Source organism: Lentinus tigrinus (assembly GCF_003813185.1).
Source record: "Lentinus tigrinus ALCF2SS1-7 unplaced genomic scaffold L226scaffold_76, whole genome shotgun sequence".
In the NCBI taxonomy this organism is placed as follows: Eukaryota; Fungi; Basidiomycota; class Agaricomycetes; order Polyporales; family Polyporaceae; genus Lentinus; species Lentinus tigrinus.
In genome coordinates this window covers 1-25,365 of record NW_027137985.1, presented here as the reverse complement: position 1 = coordinate 25,365, position 25,365 = coordinate 1, and the positions used below count along the sequence as shown (strand labels likewise).

Genomic DNA, 25,365 nt, shown 5'->3' with positions numbered 1-25,365 from the left:
CAGCGTCAGCGCAGCGTCAGCGCAGCGTCAGCGCAGCGTCAGCGCAGCGTCATCCACATCGTGTTCGATGGGTGGACTGCGCCACACGTTATCTTGTTCCTCGGTGTCGTTGTTGCCTTTGAGCAAGCAGGTGAACTGGTTTGTTTTCTCCTCGATTTCGTATGGTGCGTGATCAGCGAAGTTCTTGTCCGATTATACCATTGAGCTAACCGTTCTCACAGACTCCACAAGGGCCACAGTGGCAAATACTTGGCCGAGAAGATGCATGAGTGTCTCGAGGGGTACAGCATATCAGACAAGGTACGTAATGGTGTGCTTATGCTCGAGCACAATGCTGACACTACATGAGTATTGTAGATCTACGGCCAGACAGCAGACAACGCCTCCAACAACGACACAATGGTGGAGGCCCTAGGACGCCGCCTCAACAGGCGCTGTGGCCCGCACACGCATGTGCGCTGCTTATGCCACATCCTCAACCTATGCGTCAAGGTACGCACACTCCTGTTCCTGCGAGTGCGCATCTCTCGATACTAACATGACAATGGCAGGCAATCTTACAGCCGTTCCTGAAGTGCAAGAAGGGAAAGTCGACGACCAAGGAACCCAGTTCCCGGTCTGAGGACGAGGATGATGACGAGGATGAGGATGAGGATGAGGATGAGGATGAGGACGAGGACGAGGACGATGATGAAGACATGGAGGATGAAACCGAGGAAGACAACAAAGCTGAGGGCCCCGAAGGTGACGACTGTGATGGCAACGATGACAACGACTCGATCCTGATCGCGAGGCAAGTGACCAAGCGCAGATTGACGAGATCATTGAGGAAACCGTTGGGCCCGTGGATCTCGCTGATGATGAATGACTATTTGCCCAGAAGACACTGTCGAAGGTGTGTGACAGTGTCTCTGACTGCGCGTGATGTCTCGTTCCTGACATGTTCTGTGTGTCTTTGCAGGTTCACTCCCTTACGAAGAAGATCTTTCACAGCCCCATCCTTCGAGGAGATCTTGACGCGCTGTGCATCAAGCACAACATCGTCTCACGTGGGGTCGTCCGCTCTGTTCCCACAAGATGGAACAGTGTTGCTATGACAAGCCGGCACATGATCGAACTCCGCCCTGCACTTGATGCCCTCGTGTCCAAAGCATCCCACAACTCCTCCCGCGGCCCACGACTCCTCCGCTTTAAACTCTCGAATGAGGAGTGGGAAGTCCTTGTACAGCTCGAGAGGATTCTGGCAGTACGTTACTCTGTTCTCTCCAGCCTGCCGCCGTAAGCTCACACTCCTTCCAGCACTTCCTGGAGGCTACTGAGCGCATGTCTGTCCGGGCGAGACCACTCCTCCACGAAGTGATCCCCATGATCGACATCCTCGAGGGCATGCTTGCTGATGCCACCGCCAACGATCTCCTTCACCCTGCTGTGCGCGTCGCAGCGTTGCTTGGTCAAGCAGTGCTGAACAAGTACTATGAGAAAACCAACGACTCAATTATGTACCGTTGCGCCATACGTATGTCATCACTTCTTATGTGCTATTACTGCTCTGCTAACAGTCCGGGACTTATAGTGCTACATCCACGCTACAAATCTGCCTATTTCAAGCGGCAGAAGTGGCCACAATCATGGATTGATACAGCAATCTCGCTGCTCCGTGAGGAGTGGCAATGGTACAAGCCAGCTCCGAAACCAACAGCGGCATCCGGGGGAGCCTCCGGCGAGGTACGTTGCTCTTCACTTTGTCCTTACTTCATCAGCACTAACAGTCATGCCCTTGTAGAAAGGGCTGTTTGCGATGTTAGATCATGAGCACTCCTCGAGCGGCATTGATGCGCTCGAGGAGTACCTTATATCCCCTCCTCTCCCCAGTGTTACCAACCCCATCCTCCACTGGCATTCGCTCGACGGTGAGCACAATCCCCTGGCTCGGATGGCCCTTGATATCCTGTCTACACCTGGTAAGCTTCTTCTTCCCTCCATCTGACACATATATGCTGACGTCTTCTCTCTGCCCAGCAACATCCGTTGATGCTGAGCGGGCATTCTCACGCGGAGGGCTCACTGTGTCTAAGTTACGCCGGAACCTGTCCGACGAGTCCACGCGTGCGGCCACTGTGCTGAGCGCATGGATGAAGGTCCCCGGGCTTGTTCCGGAGGAAAAGGTAATCCGCATGTTTACTGAAAAGAGCTCACACTCGAAAGTGACGGCGGGGGGTACTAGTATAGATGCTATTGTAGTAGAGTAGTACCTATCAATCGACTTTTTGGCTCTTGTTGTAGCTCTCTCTACCTGGTCACAGGTGACCCATGGGTTACCCATTAAGTTCACTCTCTCATACCCGCATCCGCACAATACCCGTGGGAAAGGGGTACCCATATCCGTGGATGTCATACCTGCGGGTTTGATGACGGGTACATTCCTGGATACCCATGGGTTTCCGACACTTGTGACGGTCCCTAAGGTGGAGGAACGGGAAGGAAGGTCGCAGGAGGTGGCCCCTGAACAACAGTAATGGTCAATGCAGGGAAGACAACGGTCTCATGTTCAGGCCAGTCAGTCAGGAGGCCGGTAGCGGATGGTGCGGTTGGAAGCTTCTTCTTCTCCAGGGCCTTCACCAGGGCCTCCGGGTGCTGCACGTACACTGTCTGCCGCAAAGCTTCGAAGGCCTTGACTGACTTGATGGCAAGGGCACGCAACTTCTCGTCAGCATCCGCAGGAGGGAAGGTGAAGCCCTCACCATTGAAGAAGGCCAGGTCCCTCTGGCTCCCTACAAAGGAAGACAAGAACAGTCAGGGACAGGACGACAGGAAGATGGAAGGACCTACCGTGGACAACTCCAAACAGGTTGACAGAGTTCTAGAGGCAAGCCTGTGTGTTGCAGGCACATTTGCAATACAGGTGGGGCTTGTCGCCATTGGAGGGTGTGCAGCTCCCCTTGCAATGTCCGCACTATGACGGCCGCACTTTGTTAGCCAGAAACGCAAGAACGGACGGACGGTGAGTACTTATGGGGCCGGAGATGATCAGAGGCAGACCGCTGGTGTCTGACATCTTGGGCCTCTTCGCATCGCCTTCTTCCTCGGGGCCAGGGGTCTTCCGCTTGCGAAGGTCCGGGGCCGTAGTAGACACCAGCGATGTCGGAATGACCTCCCTGCCATCATCATCATCATCGCCGTCGCCGGTGTCGTCATCATGGAGGGGTGGTGGCAGGGCTGGGTCCTCGTTATGGGGGGGTGGACCGCGGACAGGGTCATTGCCTTTGAGGACCGGAAGGACAGAAGGACGGGGTGGGCATAGAGCTCCATCAAAACTCATGGGCAGCTCTACCATGCACTACCGTCGCTTACACTACAGTTCAGTAGATGGCTACGCATATCGGGTCACCCTCATCATGCGCTGACGTCCCTCTACCAGCCCTATAGATATATACCAGGTCTATAGTCACTGCGTGAGGAGGGTCTGTCGGGAGGTATGTCAGAGATAAACGGAGAGGACCTGAGATGACCTCGCGTTGTCTCGGGATGGATGTCCAAGGGGTCCTGGGCACCTGGGGCGGTCTGAGAGGCTGTCGTTGCACCGTTTGGAGTCGTGCGCAGGATGTGCGTCTGCGTGTACGTTGTTGCTAGGTACTATAGCGAATGCAGCTTGTCTCGGAATGCCTCTGAACGCCATTGGTGCTCGCGCCGACCGCCCCGGAGCGGCCGTGCCTGTTCGATGGCTTGCTTTCGCACCGTCATCCTCTACCGTCAACTCTTGGCTCGTCGCAGATGTCTCTCTGGCCAGGCTTTCTGAGTAGCATAAAATGGTGTTCTTCATCTCTGTTTGGTGCTTCGCGCCTTTACGCCTGAACAGCTGGACTTCTATCAACATGGTCGCCACTCATCCTGATCATTCTTCCCTGAGGCCCCGCACCCGCGTCTTGCCCTCGCGACCTCGCGTCCCATCTTCTCGGCACTTGTCACTCACCTCAGAGCCTCTCAGGCTTCTTTGCCCAGATCTGACTGCAGAGCAAGCAAGGCGCCACCCCATGAGAGAAACGATCGCATTGTACGTCGATAGCCAAGGGGTAAGTCATCCGTCTTTGCTGCTATCCACTGGAGCCTGCGTCTTTGACTCGATACACGTCTCGCTACTCTATGTGCTTGTGGTTGATCTCCACCGCTACAAGGGCGTCGACGCTGGCGCACGCGCTGTATCCCTCAAGCACTAGTGCTCCTCAGGCTGGCGCATTCCACCCCCTTTGACGTCCTGCTTGTGTTCATGCTCCTTGATGATAGATTTGTCACAAAGTGAACCAAGCACAGGTATGAAATTTTCGCTTTCTGCCTATATCGCTTGTCTGATCTTTTTTACAGGACCTCTGTCGAGTGATGACGAGATGGCAGCGCGTTCGGCGGTATATCAGTCTGTTGTGTACGAGTACATAGTCACATCTGTATCTGTATCGGATCTGTACCATACTAGTTGCGACAATATATCTGTTAACAATCTTGTTGCTGCACATCTGGGATCTGTGTGAAGTGGAGAACCAAGCAGATCGTATTGCTGTCTAGGCTGTGTCTATGCTCGTTTAAGCTTGTCTCGTACCGCCCACCAGAGACCATCTCTGCACCGGCACCAGAGACAACCAGGAATAACCTCGGTTTCCTCTGGTCCCCTGACGAGACCATCTCGCAATGGGCCATCAGGACAAATCCCGACATCGTATCCGCTTGTCTCTGACCCCCCTCCCGAGAGACCCGTCTCACGCAGTGAGTATATTGACTCAGACATTGCAGGTTTCCCGACGTAAGCGCCAGAAGGACGGTAGCGCGCGCGCGCGTGGACTCTCCCTCCGCCGGAGTTTTCCGCGGAGAGCGCTCCCTGTGGTTCTGACTAATAGTACTCTCTGCAGCTGACATCCACGACCGATAGGGAAAAGACCCTCACGACCAAGCTACAGGACGCCTTCTCCAACCTCCAAGTATTGTTCTGCTCCTTGGCCTCCCCGAGCCTGGAACTCACGTGCTTGCAGGAGGAGATACAGGACATGCCGTAGCTCGCTGTGGTATGTGAACGATGTAGGTTGGAAGCCAGTCTGCGGTGCTCGAAATGTGCGTCAGTCTACGTTTTCTTGTGCGCTGGTTCTGATCATATACCGCCATCAGCATACATACGACTTGTTCGTATCGTGGACTGCCTAGGGGAGACAACATCAGCATCGTTGTACGCGATTTCCTTCCGCGCCGACCACTAGTACTCATCCTTCAGCTCATCCACTCTGGGCTCCTGCCTCCGACGCCCCCTGACGACTTCGGGGCGTGGGGCCGTTCCTTCACCTCGACAAGCGCTACGCTGACTTCAACGACATCCGAGCACAGCCTCGAAAAATGTCTACTAGAATTGAGCGGGGCTATTAGCTCTCGTTTTCGACGCTCGCATCCTCCCGCACGCTCTCTTAGTCTTCCACGCACCTCAAATTTCGCCCCACGCACCTCACGTTTAGCCCCACGCACCACTCCCTTCTTGCTCGTACACCTGCGCGGAACCGTCGTAGCATCACCGTGTACCCCGTGAGTAGCAATAACGAGATCGCCCTCCCTATGACAATGCCTTTGCGCGACACCAGTATAACCGCGGCGCGAGCGAGCCCGCCACCCAGCGGCAGCCAGCTCGACTCCGCGGCCGGCTTTGCCGGTCCCCGGCCCAACCTCCTCGTCCTGCGTCCGTACGGCATCGCCCTTCGTCTCCGCCCAGTGCACCGACGAAGTTGGATCCTTGTGCAGCGATCATCCATGTGTTGGGTCTTTATGGACAACATGATGAATAGATCGATATCTAGAAGACCAGCCCAGACAGCAAGAAGTCGAATAAATGCAACAGCGAGGGGTGTATGCCCCTGGCCCGTACAATGGTGCAGATTGAGATAATAGGCGCGTCGCGCGGCATCAGACCGATCCATGGCGGAGCACTGTCTCAAGAAGGCACACGGCGCGGCGCGCAACATCGCAAACGGCTTCATACTCTCTGGAGTCCTCGCTGGGCACCCTCCCTCCTACTACGGTCCTTACGTTATATTGCGCACAATTCGAGCTCCACCTCATATACGGCTGCGAAGTTGCTCTGCATACCCGTGATGCTTGGAGGGCTCCCTCGCACAGCACCTGTACTCGACCGTGATGGACTCCAGACGCTTACCCCTGCTACAAGCGCGTTTCGCTCGCCTTCCCTAACTAATCACGCTTGCTCACGTGTGCATGGCCCGATCGCGCCTGGGACTCCTTGCCACGAAGTCGCGCGAAGCGTTGATCCGCCTTCTTTACCTCCGACCATCCTCTCGCTATTAAACCGACCGCCGTCGCACCCCTCCTGTACCTCGCCACCGCCGTACTTACCGTATTTGCCGCAAACGACGGGCCATCGAGGACGAGGTTCACGCCCTGCTATAATGCCAGGATGCTCGACTCAGCGATCTCCGAGAACGGCAGTTTCTCGATCCGCGACGTGTGACAGACTTTCGTACTGAGGTCCTTGGACTCTCGTAAACCATAGAAGAGAACTGACCGCATGAAGCTTTTCGGTCGAGAGGACACTTCTATACCTAGGTACTACTAACTTCCGTACACAAACAACTCATGGCAACACACAAGCTGTGAATTGCGGTCCCAGCGACACTGGTTATATTGAAACTGCTGCGTCTACGACGGCCCAGGTAGCATCGCGACCAACGCGCTCCTTCAGCGATGTCAGCTGCAGGTTCGTCAACGCATGCCCTACTCTAAGGCAGCACAACTAACTTTTACCGCCACTGCAGCGACAGGGCTAGTAGAGAGGCGCTGCTTATCCCCTGGAGAAGCGCAAAATACCCTTAGCCACCTCGCGGGACTCATCCAGAACAGGGCCTGGGACGATACCACCAGATACATGGGGATTCTGCTGCCGACACCGTCAGATCAAAGCATGGCAACTGAAGTCGCAACAAGCCAAAGTAGCCCCAATGCATCCTGCTCATTTTGCACCGGTCCCACACGGCCGAAAGCCTGGGACTACCTCACCTGCAATACTACTAGCATGAGGAGCGTATACTGGCGATTGCAGTGGGGAGAGTTCGGACGTCATGCATATGGTCACGGTCGAGCAGCGTGAAAGTAGTAGATTCAACTTATTTGCGGACACATTGCCGGGTAGACAGCTTGACACAGTATTCGTCGAGCGGTCTTCTGTCACGATCCTTCGAGGGCAGCTGCAGAGAGAGAGAGGTGAGGCCGAATTCGGCAGAAGGTGCCACGTTCGCTTCCACACTACAGTAACCGAGAGTTGAGACCATATCGTACAGTACAGTACCAGACGCGAGCTATCGATACAGATGGGAAAAAGAGGAGCGACATGCGAGAAAACATGAGACAGAGGATAGAGGATGCGAGAACATAAAAGGCGTATGCCCTTCGGATAATGATGAGAACTAGCCAAGGCGGCACTACGGCTGCGCGGCATGTATACTACGATATCGTGAGAGACATAGGAACGGGACATAGAGGCAAATGTCAAAGGAGAGGAAAAAACATGACCCCGGAGTGGCGAGAAGGGAGGGTTGTGACCAGTCAAGGAGGTATGTAGAGAAGCGTCCTGTTACCTCCACATAGTTCAGGACTGCCGCGCAAGACTTGGGATCGCCTAGGGTGCTGCCCAAAGAGAGCAGGCCATTGACGGCCTGGCGTAAGACGTGGCGGGCGGCGATAAAACAACGGCAAGTGAGGAGGTAATGGGGAACAGTTTCAGGGACACGACAGACAAAGTACAAGGGGGAGATGCGGGCGAGGAAGCGGTTGAGACCAGCGTGGCTGCTGCGTAACTGGGACAGGATGCTGCACTGAAGCCGCGATAGAGCTTCGCAGCAGGATCCCCGCATACAGTATATAGATGACATATGGCGGAATACCCGAAAATGCGCCTGTCAGGTTACATCCCCAAAAGGTCAAATCCCCGAAAATGACCCCGAGACGCAGGATGATGCATGCCATTTTTAACGCCTGAGAGAGCGAGGTTAGGTGGAAATCCCCGAAAACGGGGTCCGGGACGACTCCCGAAAAAGGCCCATTTTCAGGGATTCCGGAATATGACAAGAGTTTTCATCGTGATTGCACGTGCTTGTCGTAGCGCTGCTGAATGACGGATCGCTGCACACCGAGGAAGAAAAGCGTGGCGAGGACGGTCTTGGGTAACATCTGGGAGGCGGGGGACTCGTGTCCTTCCGCGGCGAGTTTGTCGTCGTCGCGCGCTACCGGTACCATAAAGACCTGACCAGGGAGGAGGAGGAGAGAGAGAGAGAGAAGAACCGTTGTTAGGAGGAGGAGAAACACCGTGTTCGGGACGCTGACGCGTCCCACGAACCACGACGGTCGGAACGACAGTACTGCGCATGCGCCCTTGTCGGCCCAAGCGCTCGCGCGTGCGCGAACACTCTGGACAGACAAGCTTTCGCAACTGACGACGGTGGCTGATGTGCAATGGGCCTCAGCGTGTAAGCGTCCGCCTGTCCATGGAGTAGATTCAGCCATAATAAGTCACACATTAACATCCATTCTCGGCTCAGCTACAGAGGCTCGAGGAGGAGCAGAGCGTCGTCGCTACGTACAGCAAAGAACTAGACAATGTCCACCAGCTAGAAAACCTGTAGAACGTATAGAGCAAAGTGTCCCTGAGCCAGGATGAAGGCGGTGGTACAGCTGCCGCGCTCCGGGCAGGTGTCGGAGGAGAGCATCGAGCAATGCTGTTTCTCGTAGCTGACGCACACGCTCATCCTGGCACTCCAGTAGGGCATGCACCTCGTCCTCAACCGCATCGCGACGGCGGCAGAACCGGCAAATGCGTCTGTGTCGCGGCAGCGGAGGTGATTGGCGGCGGCCGACCTCCACGCCAAGTGGGTGGTACGACGTCAGAAGCCGCACTAGGGCCTCGGGCGCATCAACGGCGGTGATTTGCAGATACGGCCGTGGGGCGCGGACATCTTGCAGGGAGGGGTTGTCTGGGAGGCGGCGGAAGCGGGCTTGGAGGAGCGGCAAACGGTGCGAAATACAAGATGCTGCGCGAGGGACGCCTCAAGTCGCCGTAGTAGGTCTGAGATACCTGTCGATAGACCAAAATGATTTCTTATTCCTCAGAGATCCATGGAGCGATCCGCCCAGAACAGCAACCGCCCCACGCCGGAGACTGCGTAGACGGTCGGGAGGAGATGGCCGGCCTCAGTTGCGGCTTTGTCAGCTTCCAAGAAAGGACTAGTGGAACTTCGCTTCGAGAGCAGGAGGAAATCCGTTTGGTCTATCGACATGGATTTAGCTGTAGGGAGCACGAGGAGGGTATGGCAGAGGTCGCTCCACGGACTGGATGCGGCGCTGAAGCCGGTCTATCGGTAAGGCGGCGGGATTCGAATTTGTATTATACATATGGGCGTTACTATCTAGACGCGCATATATGGTTGGAATGTGCGGCGCCAAAGCCCGATCGACCTTGAACCTGCACTTCCTGCGACGACTTGAACCCTTACCCTCCTCTTCTGATTACTGCCACTTTACACGTCATGAGCCCATACAAGCGAATGAACGTTCTGCCTGCCCTGCCAAAGCATCTTCTCCGCAAGCCTACTGCCAAACCTCGTCGACGGTTTCGCCAGGCGACCTTCCGCCCTTCTCCTCTCGGCGCTACTTGCGTCACTGCCAGTGATCATCATTGGCATGTCGACCGACATGATCAGGAGGTTGTGGCTCCCTCTATGAGCAGGCACGTAATCCCTGAAGTCAACTGGTTGTCAGACAGACAGCTAACAACACTCCAGATCGGTCGGAAGTGTCCAGCAGTGTATTCGTCGGCGGAATGCATCGTGCGGTATGTCTGCTGAATCATACCGTAAGTCAGTTGGCCTTTTCATCTTTTATCCCACCAATTTTCGCACATAGGTCTTCTGGAGAAAATCATAACGGACGACGAAGAACAATGCGCACGACGAAATGAGGCGCTAGACAAGCAAATGAAGCAGCTAGCCCAAGATATACAAGCTGCTGCTGCGGACGGAGCCATGCTCAGGGACCGGATGCGGTCACTTCGTATGAAACTTCGTCAAAGAAGGGTGTGTGACCCACCATACTAACTCGCCCAAGCCACTAACGACGCCGCATACATCAGACTCTCAATCGGTACCGTATGTCACGCGAGTAAAACTGCAGCTGAACGCCTGTACTGCTGGGTTCTCCATTTTATTGTTAATCTATATTGTATACCATCGCGTTTCGATACGAATGGATCTGCCCCATCACGACTGAGACATTCTCCACTGAGTGCCGGAGACTCTGACGGTGCGGCGGGCCAAAGGGCGGGCGCCGAGGTCTCCGAAGCGCAATGAGTGGGTTACTGAACGCGAGCTCTGCTCGTCTTGTCGTAGTGAAGGCGATGTACGCACGCCGAGAGAAGTGTATGCGTGTGTAAACTGGAACACGAAGCTCTCTGTACATGTACGGCGAGACAGTCGAGAGTCCACCCGCGAGTTGGCGAGCGTCCGCGATATCCATCCGTGCGAAATGCCCGTGTTGCCTGTTCTACCTCTCCATGGCCAGACCTTGTACCGAAGACGGCCGTGCCCACTTAGGATCAAGCCCTTGATTGCTTATCCTCGTTGTCGCTAAATGTGCATGTCGTTAGAAATGAATAGCTGTGACACGTGGAATTTAGGCAAAGACGTACGAGATCTTGTTCCCCTCTTGACCTCCAGGCAACAAGGATCCGGATGGTCCGCCATTACTCGTCGTTTGCACCCCGATGTTGGTCTGTGCAACGAAGACAGGTGATGCAGGACTAAGTTGAAGAGACGGACGCAGTAGTGTCTTGCCATGCCTTGACATACTGCTTACAAACATCGTGTCAATAGTACCGACACCACCATGCACATATATATATATAGCGCGAGAAGCTTTCTTACAGATTTAGGAGCCTTGAGATGACCCACGAGACGTCGTCTAACCACGCCTCCCACAGCGCCTTTTCCATTCGGCAGGGCCTGACACCCCCGCGGTCAAAGTGCGGATAGCAGAGTTTGAGACCCAGTAGGATACCAAACATCACCTGACGGCTGTGTTCCCAGAACAACGCCCATTCGCTTGGATGAGTGTCTTCCGGGCGGAGTAAAGCTGACGGATGGTCGACGGATGGCTGTGCACTCCGGAATCGACTGACTGGTTGCAACTTGAGCCACTCTGAGACCCATTCCTCCGACCTGCCGAAGTCCGGACTTCGGATGGAAAAATCCAGGCTTCTGGGGGCATACTCGGATACCTATTATGGTACAACTGGTTAGCGACATGTGAACTGAGGGAATACCTCCACGCACCCATTCTTCAACTGTTCCCACTATAAGTACAGCAGCTCGAACTAGCTGTTGCCATCGCGGAACGTCTGGAGGAAGATATAGCCTTCGAATGACCTCCACAAAGCTATTTTGAGTCACAAATCGCCTGATAGCGGATCCGGTAACGACTCCCGCGTCGCGTTCAATGGAGATGACCGTGGAGAGAGAAACAGAAACCTAGCCGCTGGAGTCAAGTTCGCTCTTCTACGATATCCGATATGTACATACCTGTTGATTCCCAGAGTCATCTGCATGCATCATAGATGGTGAACGGGGAGAGGTGAGATGTGGCTCTGAGTCCCTCGACAAATCAGGTGCAGTTGGTGAATCTTTGTGCCTCTGCGTGAAATTGTACATGTCGTGGTCTTTTTGTTCCTGTACACGACGGCTATATCCAGGGGTGTCGCTAGTAGGTTGTCCGGAAGTAACAGAGGCATATTGCCTGTTCGCACCGATGGAATGTGCTAAATCCCTAGTCGTCTTGAAACGACGAAGCATCCATATGGGGTGAGGATAGAGTGGAGACCGAGCCTGACAGTGAGGATGTACTCACATGCATGACAGCACTGCCACTCGCACTCGCGTGTGTTGTCGCCAAATGACTGACGTTACTGGTACTAGCTTGATAGGGTACTTATGCGGCAAGACCCCGGCTGGTAGTGAGCAATGTGACTGCCTAGGTCGTTGTTCTCGATATGCGTACCTGAAATGTATGGCCCCACATGCCGGGCTCTGACGACCGGGGACTCGTTGAAGCCCACCGTAGGGGGGGCACATTGCAACGTAAGATGATCTCGGACGTATTCCTTGTTAGGCTTGCTTGGGATCTGTCGGGACGGTCCACCAGCGGCGTGGTCCGGTTGCTCCCACTCGGGACGGGGCGCGCCCATTGCAGTACGGTCAGATGAACTTGCAACCGCAACGTTGCCAGAGCGCTGTGAGCCTTGATGATATGGAAGCGCATGCGGCACGATCCGAGTATCGGTATTTGTGCCTGTGGGTCTTTCGGGTCCGGGGTGAAGGGCCGATGTATACAACCATGTGTCCTTGGTCCCATGAGCTCCAAACTGCAGTATATTGCTGCTCGACCCCTGAGAGTCGCGCGCGTCCCGGTTATCAGTTGATTCTCCGTATCTTCCGATCACCGCAGCGGGTGTCCAGCGCTGGGAGGACACATCTCAGCATCTCTGTCGCATCCGAAGCACAAGGAGACTTACGCGTCCAGAAAAACTAGCGGGCGTGGAGCTCGATTCGTCGTCCGAAGACATGCTTACGTCCTCGTCAGCCATGGCAGGACCAAAATTCACCCTGCCCATACAGTGTTAAGCGGTCTTTATAGGTCCGCAGATGGTTGAGTACTCGTCCTATCGGAGGAACTCTACATACATAGTAATGCCGGAGAAACCGCGGGTAACCAAAGAAGGTACGATGAGATTCTTGCGCAACTGGCAGTTTTTCGTGATTAGCTGCACATAGCGACTGCCCACATATGGATGCTGTTGTGGAGCGGCCCCACTCGTCGAATCGTTGATGACGATGCACGGAATCGCGTCACTGGCGGCAGGCTAGGCGTTAATAGAGGGCAGTAAGCGCATCAGACAAAGTACGGACTAGAATGGATGTGCCTTCGCAGGAGCAGATCGTTGTAGGTGCAGCTGCGGACGTGCATGACGGAAGGCAAATGCCGCAAGGGGAGAACAAGCTCCCCCTGGCGGGCACCGAAGCGGATCGGGAGTAATTACTGGAATAGAACATTTGCTGGCCTTGGGGGCGGCCTGTGGCGGCACAAAGTAAAGACACAGGCGTACACGTGTCGCACCTCGGCAATATCTACGGATCGTATCGGGGGCAGGAAGGCGGCAAGAAATCAGAAGAAAGCAAGAGTGTCGGAACTGGTGAACTGCAGTTTACAGCCTAGCCTTGTCGGCGAGCCAACGAGTCGCGGCTAGCGGCGGCAAGGCCCGACCACTTTGGTCAGACGGTAGACCCTTGGAGGGTGGCGGACCTTCCCTAGCGGCCTCCACGATCACATGACAGAATTCGAACGTGCTCAGCCGTACGCTTGCGGGTCCATTCCTCTTGCCTGCTGGCATCCCTCCTTCCCCGCCACGTCGTGCTTGGGCTCCAGGTAGTTGGGAGAAAGCTCTGTAGGGCTCATATGTCACTCTTCCTTGGTCGCATCTCTGCTCGTCTGATTCCGACTTACCTCGCACTTGCTTGACTTCATGCACCGTACGTGACTTCTCCGCGTTGAGACAACATTGCAACGACGACTGTCCAGTTGGTGCCCTTTCAATCGTTTGCCTAGCTGGCCTTCTGACGCGGCCTCACAGGGCTTAAGCTCAACGTCCTGCGCCTCTTGGATGGTACGCAACCAGTCTCCGTGACATTCACGACTGGACGTGCAGTGCTGAGTGAAGGATCGAGAGAAGGGACAGGAGATTGCTCTCGGGTGTAATCTCACTGTTAGCGGTGATATGTTTATCAAGGCGCTGCAGTATGTAACTGCGCGCTCTTTTTCTCTGTATCTTGTACGAACAAACTTCGCCATCCAGGATCCCGCTGAACGCGGATAAGACGGCTTCTTCTATTAGCTAGCCGACAGCACTCCTCAACCGCTTCCTCGTCATCACCTTCGCCGATCTCAGAATGTTTACATGCTAGCTCGCCTTCCCGGCCTTCGCGGCAAATCAACATGGGAGATTGACGGCGTGACTGAGCGTAGAGAATGGGCTCGGAGCACAAACGGTGAGCCCTGCGTACTTATTGCACTTCACGCTGTACCGACGTTTTGAAAGCATCTCCTCTGCTACCCAATCACTCACAACTTCACCCCCTTCTCCCGCCTTGTCCGCACCGTGGACGACCGGACATCTATTGCCCCAGTCAAAGAACACAACATCTTCGCCAACGTCCCTCCGGAACATCGCGACGTTGTCTTCGACGACCCTTCTGCGCTGTCTGCGAGCCCCGGCTGGCCGCTCCGCAACCCCCTCGCGGCACCTCCTCGCGCTGTGCCCGCAGAGGACACAGGGCGTCCGTAATCTCTGCTGGCGCGACATAGAGCCTTCTACTGGCGGGTGGAAGAACCGGATTTGGATCCTCAAGCAGGGTGGGGCTGCCGCGACAACTACGGAGCGACCGTCTACTGTCGGCCGGGAGAAGAACATACAAGGCAAGCTCGGGGCGCGTTTGGAACCTCGCGCCCATGGTGGGCCCGACGAGGTATGAATTCTCTCAGCACACAATGGCACCTGCGGGTGATATGAACCTCAAGCTGATGTTATGACGGATCCACCCCGTGTTGGACCTTGGAAAGGTCATCATGAACACGCGGTGTTTCCTCCTCGGAAGAGGCACTGATGGCTTCCCCCTCGATGGTGTCTCCGTCGCCAAGTCAATTACGCTCAAGGACAAGTTCAGAAGACCAACAAGATCGCAGGTGACCATAAGACAACGGCCCGCGCACGATCTGCTCAGAGAGCGTAAAGAACGTCGCCACGCTACAACATCCCCGGCCGCTGTCGGCCACATCGTCGAGTTCCTCTCGGCCCACGCCAAGATGATCATGACGACAGCTGAGATTGCTCAGATCTCTGCCAATGTCGACGCGCACCTCGGCAACCTCATCCCTCAGGCTAAGGAGAATGGTCGCAAGGAGGGCGTCATCACTGTCAAGGAGAGCCACCATCGAGGACAAGACGGAGATCACGGATGACATGCGCTTCGACCGTGGTTTCATCTCCTGGTACTTTGTCATCGACGTCAAGAACTAAATTATCCAGTATGAGAAGCCTTGAGCTCTCTATTCGGGACATCCTCCATTGACTGCAGGCACGTAGTCCCCTTGTCATCGTAGCGGAGCACGTCGATGTCGAGGCACCTGCTGCGTGCGTCGACGACAAGCTCCGTGGCCAGCTCCAGGTTTGCGCGGTGTAGGCCCCCCGCTTCAGCGACAGCGCAAGTCAACCCTTGGCGACCTCCTCATCGGCGGCTTCGTCTTCACTGACGACTGCAATCGCCCCAAATATGTGGAGGTCGAGCCTCACGTAGTCCTTCTTTTGCTGGCCCTCGTGTTGCACGTCTATGCGATCCCCGAGGCGGATCGCCGACACTCGGAGATTTTGATACATGGCCGTTTCAGGATGCGGCGGGAGATAAACATAGCAGAGTACATATGTCTGCGACGCGGTTCGGAGACGGGTATTACGCAGAGATTGAGGCTTGGGCTTTGCAACCGAATGTGTATCCCGCTCACCTCTCTGCAGCAGAGGGTCAGTTCCGAGTCAAATGTAGCTGGTGTATTTCTTAGACGTTGGACCTGCCCCAACTGCGTCGAATCGCGTGGCAACCCTCATCATATGCAATATGTTTTAGCAGAACGGAATGAACACGATATATGAAGACTGATTACTACGTGCAGCCGACCGCAACTTTGGCACGTTGATGCTCACCGCCTCTTACCAACAGGAGCAATAGTTATGAGAGCGAACTTCGGCAATTTGAACAATATCTCGGCGTGTTGTGAGTACGAGAGGGCGAAGTAAGTTGGCAGATTGTTCACGGAATTCAGCGACGGCACGTACTCACGGCTGTTCGAACCAGTACTCGACAAGTCCCCCAATTTATGATTCGATTAGGAGCCAATCTCCAGGTGCCACAATCAAAACACAAAGCTATAATTCTCTGGTACATCGAATCAGTCGATGTAAACACTACTGAACGCGACTGTCAGCCTTCTTTCCGGTAGACGATACACAAAGATTAGGCGAATGTAGGAGCGTGGCCATAGGTCATTGACGGGCTGCGGAGTGTGGACGCTACACAGTACTGTAGTCTGACGATGAAGATACAACTAGAAAGACGTCCCACTGACCACAGTTGAGAGATTGTAAGCTTGACAATTATGATGAGTGCGGAATAGACATGAGGAGTAAGAGAGAACACACGGTTTACTTCATTACCGATGCGACCCAGAACTCACGATCCATGCGGAATGCTTTTCCCGAATAAGCTTGCTCTCCTGCTTGAGGTAGGAAATCATCATTGCGACCGCGTCAGACTGCAAGTCGAGACGATCTTTATTCATCTGCAGGGCCAAGGAATATACCGATGTAACTTCGGGCGCAAGGTTGCTGAAATCCTCGATCGGAAGGTGGTCTGACTTGGAACATCATGTCATGACCTTTTGGTGACATGCATGAGATGCGAATTCTGGGACTCACCGTAAGGGAATGGCCATAATCATGGAGCAAGCGCAACGTAGCGACGAGGAAGGTGACGCTCATATGTGCATGCTCCGCGAGTACAACATCGTCTGCGGGTAGTATAGGAACTGCCTTGGATCCCTGCTGGCAGATCCGAGTGGTTGTTGATCAAAGTATGCCTGGATGAATGGGCTGGAGAGCAAGTTACTCACCTCGAGCTGAGGCGTCCCCCTCGAAAGAACACGGCACGCCGCCTCCCGCAATCCGCGCTTCACTTCCAACCACTCCATGACGTCCGTCGGGTCCATGTCACCAGCCGTCCCCTCATCAGACTGTTCAGCGGTCGCGATAGATTGGAGAGCATGCACGTGTGTGTAAGAATGATCATGACTAGAGCCAATCGAAGCGCCTTGCCCAAAGCTTGCACTATGGAAGGACGATGAGCCATTGTTGGAAAAGTAAACTGACCGAACGTGGAATTTATACCTCGAGTGGGACATTATGATTATGGGTGCCCGTCGCTAACGTTGGGAGGAAGGCCAGTGGCACCAACGTGGGGCGTCTAGGAGCCATGGCCATGATCATGTGATCATAATCCCGATGGCCATGTGGCGCCGCGTGGCTGCCATGTGGGTGCCGGCCGGGGGGGCGCCGAGCTCGAGGTATCGTGTCCCCTAGGCGCCGGCCTGCAGCTGACCAAGCGCCGGCTGACCCCAGGCACGTGGCCCTCAACTCGGCGGAGGTGTTCTGATCATGACGGCGCACTGTTCGGCAGCCTTCAAGCGCTATTCTAATTCTGATAATCTAGAACAAAAAACGGCACAGGTGATACAGGAGAACAGAGAGAGACAATGAATCTAATGAGCAGGGAAAAGAACAACAACAAATACCTCTCCTCTCTTCTTGCCAGTCGGGACCTCTATCCCAGCTGCAGGCCGGAGACCCACAAACTGGCGCATTTTGCCTAGATAGTCAATGTACCGCACTCCATAATGAATGTTCTTGTCATAGTTCTTGAGATCACGCGCGAGGCGCTGCCGGAACACCCCGCTCACTGACTCTTGATGTGCTCGGGTGAGTGCGTACAATTCCCGTAAGGGCACGGATAGCCGTAGGGCCTTGTACAGGCTGTAGAGGACGTCGCCGACAGTGACATAAGGGAGAGGAGTGGAGGTCCACACTGGTGCGTCAATGGGCTCGATCGCAACCATGAGTGGAAGGCCGGGGAATACAAGTGTAATGTGCGGGAGCTTCACAGGGCCGCCGTTCGCGCTCATGCGTACGGCACACCTCGCAAGGTCCTCACGCGATAGATCCCGGGCTTGAGGTAAGCCCATGCTCGCGAGCTTGATGTTATTCGGGTGCTCAGTGACATCCCACCGCAGCGGCGGGGGGTAAGGAGCTGTAAGTAGGGGGTCGATGCTCAGTTCAATGTCGATCTCGGCACTATTGAGTTGAGCATCGACCTCGGCATTGATGGAGGCGGAAATGCGCCGAGGAGATGGCAGTGGCACGGTGCTCAGCCTGGGGGCGCTCGGCGGGCGCTCCATGGGGCGACTATCGACCTCGACATTGATTACGGCAGGTATGGCTGGAGGGGATGGCAGCGGTACAGCACTGGGCCTCGGGGTCGTCAATGGGTGTTCCACGGGATGGGGCATCATTGGCGAGAACCTGTGTGCAGCTGTGTATGGCTGGGGTAGCAGTATAGTCTGCCCTGGAGACGGACTGGACGATGTGCCCGTCAAAGAGGGGGAGGGTGTCCACGGAATACCCGCGAAGCGAACTCTCCTCCGCTGTGTGTCCATCGCCGATTACCGTGGGAGAGGCTGCTCAGAATATAGTTGCTAGGAGAAAGGGTGGTGGTTGTGGTTGGGAGGAAAGTAGTCGGTCAGTAGCAAGTTATAAAGCATACATATACTTAGAATTTTCTCCTGCAGCTACTCCCGGCGTCACTGCGCACAGCGAAATGTTCGCGCATTGAGAAGGAATAAAATGGTTATTGAGGATATCAAAGGACAATACAATACAGTCTCTTGATATAGCAGTCGATCTTTCCCCTGGAAGCTGCTGAGAACCAGTCGCAGCAGGAGGGCGTCCATAGCGAAGACCTACGAGCTTCTCGAGCCATTCGGGGTTCTAGCATTTCTGCCACAGGCGACATGGGGTTATGCCAAGGACCGTCTTGCTCCAAGATATGTTCGAAAGTAGGGGTGTCGTGAGTTCGCCTACGTGTCCGCAGTCCGGCATGAACGTGAGTGTCCCAAATTTGAACGGCCAAGACGGCATTGTAAATCTTCCTGAGCTCATCGAGCGGGAGGAGACGTTAGCGGACCTGTGGTCGAGCAGGGGGATCGCATGGGCTCACGATATTGCTTGTGAAAAAAACTGCCTCCGTGAGCTGATCGCCCTCTTCGAAGCCGACATAGCTATAGCCCGTTGCGCCGCGAGCTCGCGCGCTTCTCCCGCATGTTCTGCCACTGCTCACGCGGTGATCTGGCGGTCGAGCGCCTCGAGCTCGTCCGGGTTGCTCTCCTGCGAGAGGCGGAGTGCGGAGGCAGCCTCGTCGACGAAGGATAGATGCGCGGCGGTGCGATTGTAGAGTGGGAGAGTGGGCGAGTGGGCGTCCAGGGGACACGTGCACTGATTGAAGCAGGAGTCTTGGTCGTCGTCGTCGAATACAGACTCTGGCTCTGCCGCGACGAACGAGGAGAGGGGAGTGTATGATTGATGTGCAGATGTAGAGGGCTTGTCGGAGTTGAGGCAGCCCTGGGAGCAGTATACAGTGCAGACCCCCGTGGCGCACCTCGATCGACGTCTCACCCCAAACCGGCCGCAGGTCCACGCACAGTGCTGTCCCTCAGCTTGAACGACCCCTGAACGACCCCATCCACGCGTCGGACATGCGTGAGATGGCCGAATTCCTCTATCGAGCCCGATGGTCGCTTCATTGGACCCTGTGTGTCACAGCGGGGTGCGCGGGAGGACGGGGAACGTGTTGGAGACCAAATGCGGGTGTTTTAGGCGAAAGTCCTGCTAGGTGGTGGACGAGTCAGCAGAGCACCGAGAAGGCGGACCCTCCGCCGTTCCGTGCATCGAACAAGTTCTATACTCGCCCTGTATGCGCCTGTGCCCAATTCCCTCCCTGGGTCTGGTGGACGGCTGATGGCTGGGCGTAGCTTGCAGGCCTTCTTCGAAAGGGCAGATGGCACGGTCGTAGACACGGACATATAGTATGAGCGTGGGTCGCGTCGAGGAGCATCGCAGATGCGGAAGAGGACAGTTGGAAGGACAAAACCTATTGCATAATAGCGTCAGTATGGGGTCTCAACGTGGCCACAGCGAAAGGACGCACTGGTTACGACGTGGCGAGGTGAGAGATGGGCCCGGTCTGGTAGACGAATCGGACACGAGGAAAGCCATCGCCCATCTCGGCCATGTTCTGGTCGGGCGCGGTCTATGTCGAATCAAAAGAAGAGATGCTTTGCTTTCGATCCGTAACCCAGCTCAGCCTACGTTCCTCCAGTTCGAATGCAATCGGGTGTTGTGTATGAGGGCGGGAGTTGGGAGAGGGATACGCGAAGACGGGGCGAGGCTTGAGCTTGAGCTTGAGGCCGAGAGAGAGAGACGCCATGTAGGACTGTGAGCAGGCGACGGGGGCAGGAGGAGCGGGACGCGGGAGGAGGAGGAGGAGGAGGAGGAGTTGGGTTGGTAAGGCATGGGGCGTCTATTCCCACATGGTCCGCGCCCTAGGCCTTATCCACGAATTCTATGACGACCTCCTCTTCCGTTTTCCATCTCCTCGACTACAATTCATCGACAGCCCGAGCTTTGTGCGACGCAGTGCATTCCAGTTGAGTGCTCGACTAGCTGAACATGCTTCGCCGCTGATGTTTTCCCCAACGCTCGCAGAACGCGGCTCCTCTGCCCACAGGCCTGTCGGCGGATAGCCCGGGTGTAGCGTCCCAGGAGGTCGCACGAGGCCTGGCATTTCCATGGGCCCTCCTATAATTGACAAACGGTGGCGTACGTCTGCTCTCCTACCCTCTTTTCCGGTCACCTTCCACATTCCTCCATCCGCCATGTGTGCACTCACAATCCCGACCTCATCAGCTGTTCTCGTTGTCCCCCGCATCCGCCAGATGCTCTTATCGCTGTCTACTTGTCATGATCGCTCGCTCTCCTCGTGTATATCGTCGCCATCCCGCTGCCATCTCATCTGACTCGGCGTGGACTCATTTTTTGCAGGTCCTCCCTTCTTCTCCGACAACCCTCGAGCACAACATACAGCGTGCAGACGCGTCAGAAAGAGTGCCTGTCACAGCACTGCCGAAAGGCCTTTCTGCTGGACTCGGAAATGGTACCTCTAACACCATGACCGCCATGAACTCTCTCAGCTCGGATGCTCCGGCGAGAGGTCGTAAATGCTTCCAATTCGATATATGAAGTGCAGAACAGGCAGCAGAACAAGGGGAGGAGGTACAGGGATTGCGCCTCTTGAGTACGTCGTCTTCTTTCCTGCCTTGGAAAACAAGCCGCGAGCACTGATTATCATTCCCCTATCGGCTTGCTTGGGGCGCAACCCGGGCGACAGTTGCTTTCGACCAATCTATACTCCAGCGGTATGTGTTTAGCCTGCTTTGTCACACTACAGAATTGGTTGACACGACGTGACGCAGGCACTTCAATGAGATTGTTGCGTGCGGTTGCTGTCCGGCTACATCCGTTCGCAAGGGGTGACCTATGTCGCAAACTGCCCGGCACCCGCGCTTCAGGCGTATATATTACTCCGCAACTGCGTCTCCGTCTCTCTCTCGTTCACCCTCGCTAGTTACGATTGACCCGTAACGATATCTTCAGCTCGTTTCGGGGCGTTTCAACCAACATTCACCACATATGGCCCGGGCCGTCACACTGACGCGCGCAGGACAAACCCCCCCCCCCCATTCCCCCCCCCCCGCTCAATCTACCGACGCCATACCGACTCCGTTCGATGCGCATACCATCCCAGGACGTCAAGGACTCGCTCCTCAGTCGCGCGTTCTCCCGCTAGGTGGGAAGTCACACATTACCTCGCGACACTGGAAGGAATCGTTGACGCGACTATGTGTCCCAGCATCAACGTGCACGTGCGCAACACCTGCCCCTGTCTCGCGCCGATCTGACGAAGCCGAATATCGAATCGAGATCGTCGGTCTCATGGCCGCTAGGTATGGAGGACGCGAGAACAGATTTTGGGCTGGCGGTAGTACGCCAATCTGTGAAGGGTTAGGGTTGAGAGGGGGCTAGGGTCATCGTCCCATACACTGTCGACCACCCGCGAACCCATCCCGCACCCCCCCCCTCTCGTTGTTTCTCTGCTCGCCGCTCCTCGCTGACTCACGCGCTGCAACAACTCAGTGCCCAGAGACCCTCGCGGACCCTCCACCTCCCGCAGTGAGCGGCTGCGGGTGTACGAACATATGCTGACTGCGCACTGAATCTTGGCTTCTTCTCGTAGTCCCGAATGAGGCCTTCGCTCTGCATGACGTGTTCGAGACAGCGGCCGCAACACAAACCCGGGCGACTTGTACGACTCTGAATGCGTCCGACTCTTCGGCTCGAGCCCGTGCTTCCCGTGAGCCGCGCGGCTCTCTGCAACTTTAGACGTAAGTGGTATGACCATTCCTCTGCATTCCGCCCAACGAGCACTGACGATGTCTCATGTGTGCATACGAGCCGAAAGAGTGGTACGTATAGAGCGGGGTAGACCGTCAGAGGTGGGGGTGGATGCCCGGACGTTGCCTCTGCAGTTCAGTACGGTATTGTAGTACGTCTGTACCCGTAGGAGCTGTAGTACATCTGTACCCGTAGGAGCATCAGATATCATTGTAATGGCAATGTTTCCGTCATCTGTGTGATGACCATGACTTTTTTTTTTTTGGAATCCACGTTTATTGCCCTCGAGGGCCGAGCCCTATGGTAGGCAACAATCTACCGAGTGTCTACTGGAGGAACGCGCGTGAAGTATCCCGGGTCGTAATGTAGGGGGGTGGGGGTGTAGGTGGGTGGGCAGCGATGCCGCGCTAGTAGCCTGGTAGTAGTCTAGAGGAATGATTAGTAGTACAAGAGATGACAGAGGGAGGGAAAAAAGAGACGGGCGGGCGACGTCGCCCCAACGCGCACGGCCGCGCACATGCGGCAGGGATCCAGGTTCTAAACCAGCACCTGCGCTCTAACCAGCGATTGCGCTGTGGGACCGCAACAAGTGCACCTCTTTGCTGGGCAGACACCTTGGGACAGAGTCCCAAAACAGCGCGGTCGGAACTCCCCTGGTCCCAACGCGGATTACAGAGCGACGCCGCCGAAGTAAAGACTGGTATCGCGCAAGTGAGAAGAACGGGAGGAGGGGTATTAGAAGGGGAGAGAGGAGGGATGTGAGGAGAGGAGCGATGGACCCGGGTGCACTGTCATGTACGTAGATGCTGTAGAGAAAGACACGTCAGCGAACGTGAGGAGCTATGAGGGAGTGGGACTTAGTCAGTCGTAGTCGACGTCCTCCTCTGCCAGGTTGGGTGCCGCGAGATCGCCAAACACTGCGCGAAAGCGTCCAGTTGCATTGATGTAGTTGAAGAGCGGGCGGACGGCGTCCTTGGAGTTGAGGAGGGTGGCGAGGTTGCGGCCGGAGAAACCTAGCGGGCGGAAATGGACTGCGCGGTGTAGCACGTATGTGGGGCAGGCGAGGAATGACCATGACTTCGTTTGCAACTGTCTCACGATCCCTTGAGACAGCGAGAAACTCATGCTGTGTGACGTGGAAAAGTGAATAAAATATATTTGTGACTACCTACCTACTCACCGACGACACGACAAGACGGATCTGGAAGCCCATAACACCCACCCGTCACCATATACGCCGTAGTCCCTTCCCCCTACAACCTACTCACCCTGCGCACCTCGTACTCCCTCTACGCTCCCGAATATCATCTCGTGCATTTCGTGCGCACTCCGCTGATACCCGCCCTGGCTACCGCCCGCTGCGTGCCCGAGTGCGAGCACTGGAACCTAAAGGGATCGTGCGGATGACGAAGATGCGAGCGCAAGGTAACAGAGGACGGCGACGTACTTGTTCGAGCTTCTTCGCCAGCACAGACATCAAGGCTCTGGCGGACGCACCAGTCTATTGTTGACCTTTGGGTCCTCGTCCAGCACGAGGGTTCACCGAGGCGAGGAAGATGATTTCCTGCACGTCATCGGAGAACGGGATCCATCGGGGGGCAAGGGCACCGGCGGACGTACACAGCCTGCGGCACCCCCCTCCTCCCGCCCTCGACGTTGTATATGTGCCTGTGCGAGATGTGATGAGGAGAATTTCACGTGAACTCCACGAAGACGTCGGACAACTGTGGCAATAGACATGCGAGACTGCGGGTACGGTGAATAGGGTGTTGACGGGGTAGCCTGAAGAGAGCTGTGAGAACTTCACGGGCCTAGGCTCAATTGCAGACCATTTACGTATTTGCGACGCGAACTCATCAAGAGTCAATGGCGACCGCTCACGCGGATGCTCGAGAGTTGAATTTGAAGCTGACCTTGGCTGCGGTGGGCATATGAGAGGCGTCTCTGAAAATGCAGTAGATGGGGCGACGACGGTGCTTGGGGATGTCACAGTCGAGCTCAGCACGAGAGGGGACGGGGAAGGAATAAGGATCGAGAGGCCTGGCCTGGGACGCCGCGAAGTGACGGCACGGGACCGGAGAGAGGGATGGCGTTATAGGCTGGGGTGTCTGCAGCTGCAGCTGCACCTGGGCGGCTCCGACGGCAGGTGGGGGTATGTGCGGGCATGCAATCGTAACCTCAAAGGAGAGTGGGGGATAGCCAGGGATCGATGAAGATAGCGCGCATGATACTATAAGTATCTACAGAGAGTCAGTTACGACGCTACGATCTACATTCAGATATACTTACCATCCTACGGACTGCTGGATGTGAACCATGTCCGCCACAAGCGCGGAGCCATCGATCGCGAGCTTCAGCTGAGAGATGCACGCTTGGAACAGGGGAACAGGACGTTAATCTTCGCCGCGGGCTCCTCGACGGATTCCTTGATGGGCTCGACCTCCATCTCCATCTGTAGAGCGCCTCTTCCCGTTGACGATGTACCTTACGCAAAGGTGCCCCGAACGTGAATTGCTTCAGCGTACTCTGGAGAGAGGCTACACTCCAACACATTGCTCCAGGTGCGCGAGCTCGAGTCCGACACTCCGACAATCTCGAAACCTGAAGTATCCGGGGTTGGCAGCGTGAACGACATCAGAGAGCGAATGGCGAGATGCGGGCGGCGACTGTGGAGCATGAGCTTGAGAACAGCGGCCCTGGACACGTCCGGAGGAACGTACGCCACGTGCTCTGGGATACGGTCCACGGCGCCTTCGACTGCGTGGACTTTGGGATCTTCGGGGGCATCTGCAGGAAGCTGATCGCAAGACACACGATACTGTAGCTGCCAAGTCCATCGGTGAACACTTCGTTCATACTGCGCTGGCTCAGGAAGTTCTTGATGATGAGCACGAGGCTCCGGAGCGCGGGGAGCTGCAGGAACTGCTTCACCATCTTGCCAGTCGTAACGCCGTTCCCCTGGTTTATGCTGATGTCGACCGGGAAGCGGTCGTACGTCGTGACGATTTTGACGATAGGCACCTTCGCTTTCGCGATGATAGTGAACCCGGTCTGTTATCCCGGCACGCTTCATGATGTTTGCGAGGGAAGCGCAGCACGGAGACCTTGTCCATACGCATCAT

At 55.7% G+C, this 25,365-nt stretch overlaps 14 protein-coding genes across 14 annotated transcripts in view; 7 read left to right on the top strand and 7 right to left on the bottom strand.

The window, feature by feature from the left end:
* L226DRAFT_438307 (uncharacterized protein) overlaps positions 1–138 on the top strand; it is a gene marked incomplete at both ends in the record, with an annotated part of 718 nt that extends 580 nt beyond the window's left edge. Inside the window, one exon of the mRNA XM_067674790.1 lies at positions 26–138. Within this exon, the coding sequence (XP_067528613.1) occupies positions 26–138 (113 nt within the window). The remainder of the gene's footprint in view (positions 1–25) is intronic.
* Positions 139–399: 261 nt separating this feature from the next.
* L226DRAFT_438474 (uncharacterized protein) lies at positions 400–1,515 on the top strand (the record flags this gene model as incomplete). The annotated part of the gene is made up of 4 exons (XM_067674792.1): positions 400–492; positions 591–899; positions 962–1,246; positions 1,300–1,515. Coding segments are annotated over 4 exons (903 nt in total), but the record flags the coding sequence as incomplete, so codon positions are not given.
* Positions 1,516–1,533: 18 nt separating this feature from the next.
* On the top strand, positions 1,534–1,987 carry L226DRAFT_474024 (uncharacterized protein; the record flags this gene model as incomplete). Its single annotated transcript, XM_067676551.1, has 2 exons — positions 1,534–1,744; positions 1,806–1,987. 2 exons carry the CDS (start codon positions 1,534–1,536, stop codon positions 1,985–1,987), a joined length of 393 nt encoding a protein of 130 aa, XP_067528611.1.
* Positions 1,988–2,018: 31 nt separating this feature from the next.
* On the top strand, positions 2,019–2,180 carry L226DRAFT_440170 (uncharacterized protein; the record flags this gene model as incomplete). The annotated part of the gene is made up of 1 exon (XM_067674812.1): positions 2,019–2,180. A coding segment is annotated over one exon (162 nt), but the record flags the coding sequence as incomplete, so codon positions are not given.
* A 280-nt stretch (positions 2,181–2,460) lies between these two features.
* Positions 2,461–3,319, bottom strand: L226DRAFT_576736 (uncharacterized protein; the record flags this gene model as incomplete). Its single annotated transcript, XM_067685425.1, has 2 exons — positions 2,461–2,771; positions 3,040–3,319. The coding sequence occupies 2 exons, from the start codon at positions 3,317–3,319 to the stop codon at positions 2,461–2,463; spliced, it is 591 nt and encodes a 196-aa protein (XP_067528609.1).
* Positions 3,320–3,742: 423 nt separating this feature from the next.
* Positions 3,743–4,387, top strand: L226DRAFT_541068 (uncharacterized protein). Its single transcript, XM_067681996.1, has 2 exons — positions 3,743–4,308; positions 4,360–4,387. The coding sequence occupies exon 1, from the start codon at positions 3,807–3,809 to the stop codon at positions 4,212–4,214; it is 408 nt and encodes a 135-aa protein (XP_067528608.1). The 5' UTR covers positions 3,743–3,806; the 3' UTR covers positions 4,215–4,308; positions 4,360–4,387.
* Positions 4,388–7,598: 3,211 nt separating this feature from the next.
* Positions 7,599–7,844, bottom strand: L226DRAFT_439165 (uncharacterized protein; the record flags this gene model as incomplete). The annotated part of the gene is made up of 1 exon (XM_067674799.1): positions 7,599–7,844. A coding segment is annotated over one exon (246 nt), but the record flags the coding sequence as incomplete, so codon positions are not given.
* A 2,780-nt stretch (positions 7,845–10,624) lies between these two features.
* Positions 10,625–12,667, bottom strand: L226DRAFT_527485 (uncharacterized protein; the record flags this gene model as incomplete). The annotated part of the gene is made up of 8 exons (XM_067679117.1): positions 10,625–10,655; positions 10,718–10,800; positions 11,207–11,305; positions 11,361–11,463; positions 11,607–11,626; positions 11,932–11,999; positions 12,082–12,541; positions 12,596–12,667. The coding sequence occupies 8 exons, from the start codon at positions 12,665–12,667 to the stop codon at positions 10,625–10,627; spliced, it is 936 nt and encodes a 311-aa protein (XP_067528606.1).
* A 326-nt stretch (positions 12,668–12,993) lies between these two features.
* On the top strand, positions 12,994–14,422 carry L226DRAFT_576735 (uncharacterized protein; the record flags this gene model as incomplete). The annotated part of the gene is made up of 2 exons (XM_067685424.1): positions 12,994–13,023; positions 14,177–14,422. The coding sequence occupies 2 exons, from the start codon at positions 12,994–12,996 to the stop codon at positions 14,420–14,422; spliced, it is 276 nt and encodes a 91-aa protein (XP_067528605.1).
* Positions 14,423–14,703: 281 nt separating this feature from the next.
* On the top strand, positions 14,704–15,317 carry L226DRAFT_548688 (uncharacterized protein; the record flags this gene model as incomplete). The annotated part of the gene is made up of 3 exons (XM_067682618.1): positions 14,704–15,051; positions 15,074–15,142; positions 15,213–15,317. 3 exons carry the CDS (start codon positions 14,704–14,706, stop codon positions 15,315–15,317), a joined length of 522 nt encoding a protein of 173 aa, XP_067528604.1.
* A 2,125-nt stretch (positions 15,318–17,442) lies between these two features.
* On the bottom strand, positions 17,443–18,135 carry L226DRAFT_474013 (uncharacterized protein; the record flags this gene model as incomplete). The annotated part of the gene is made up of 1 exon (XM_067676549.1): positions 17,443–18,135. One exon carries the CDS (start codon positions 18,133–18,135, stop codon positions 17,443–17,445), a length of 693 nt encoding a protein of 230 aa, XP_067528603.1.
* Positions 18,136–19,069: 934 nt separating this feature from the next.
* L226DRAFT_576732 (uncharacterized protein) lies at positions 19,070–19,536 on the bottom strand (the record flags this gene model as incomplete). Its single annotated transcript, XM_067685423.1, has 2 exons — positions 19,070–19,354; positions 19,435–19,536. 2 exons carry the CDS (start codon positions 19,534–19,536, stop codon positions 19,070–19,072), a joined length of 387 nt encoding a protein of 128 aa, XP_067528602.1.
* A 3,568-nt stretch (positions 19,537–23,104) lies between these two features.
* Positions 23,105–23,308, bottom strand: L226DRAFT_434650 (uncharacterized protein; the record flags this gene model as incomplete). The annotated part of the gene is made up of 1 exon (XM_067674739.1): positions 23,105–23,308. A coding segment is annotated over one exon (204 nt), but the record flags the coding sequence as incomplete, so codon positions are not given.
* Positions 23,309–24,997: 1,689 nt separating this feature from the next.
* Positions 24,998–25,282, bottom strand: L226DRAFT_431239 (uncharacterized protein; the record flags this gene model as incomplete). Its single annotated transcript, XM_067674702.1, has 1 exon — positions 24,998–25,282. A coding segment is annotated over one exon (285 nt), but the record flags the coding sequence as incomplete, so codon positions are not given.
* Positions 25,283–25,365: the final 83 nt, after the last annotated feature.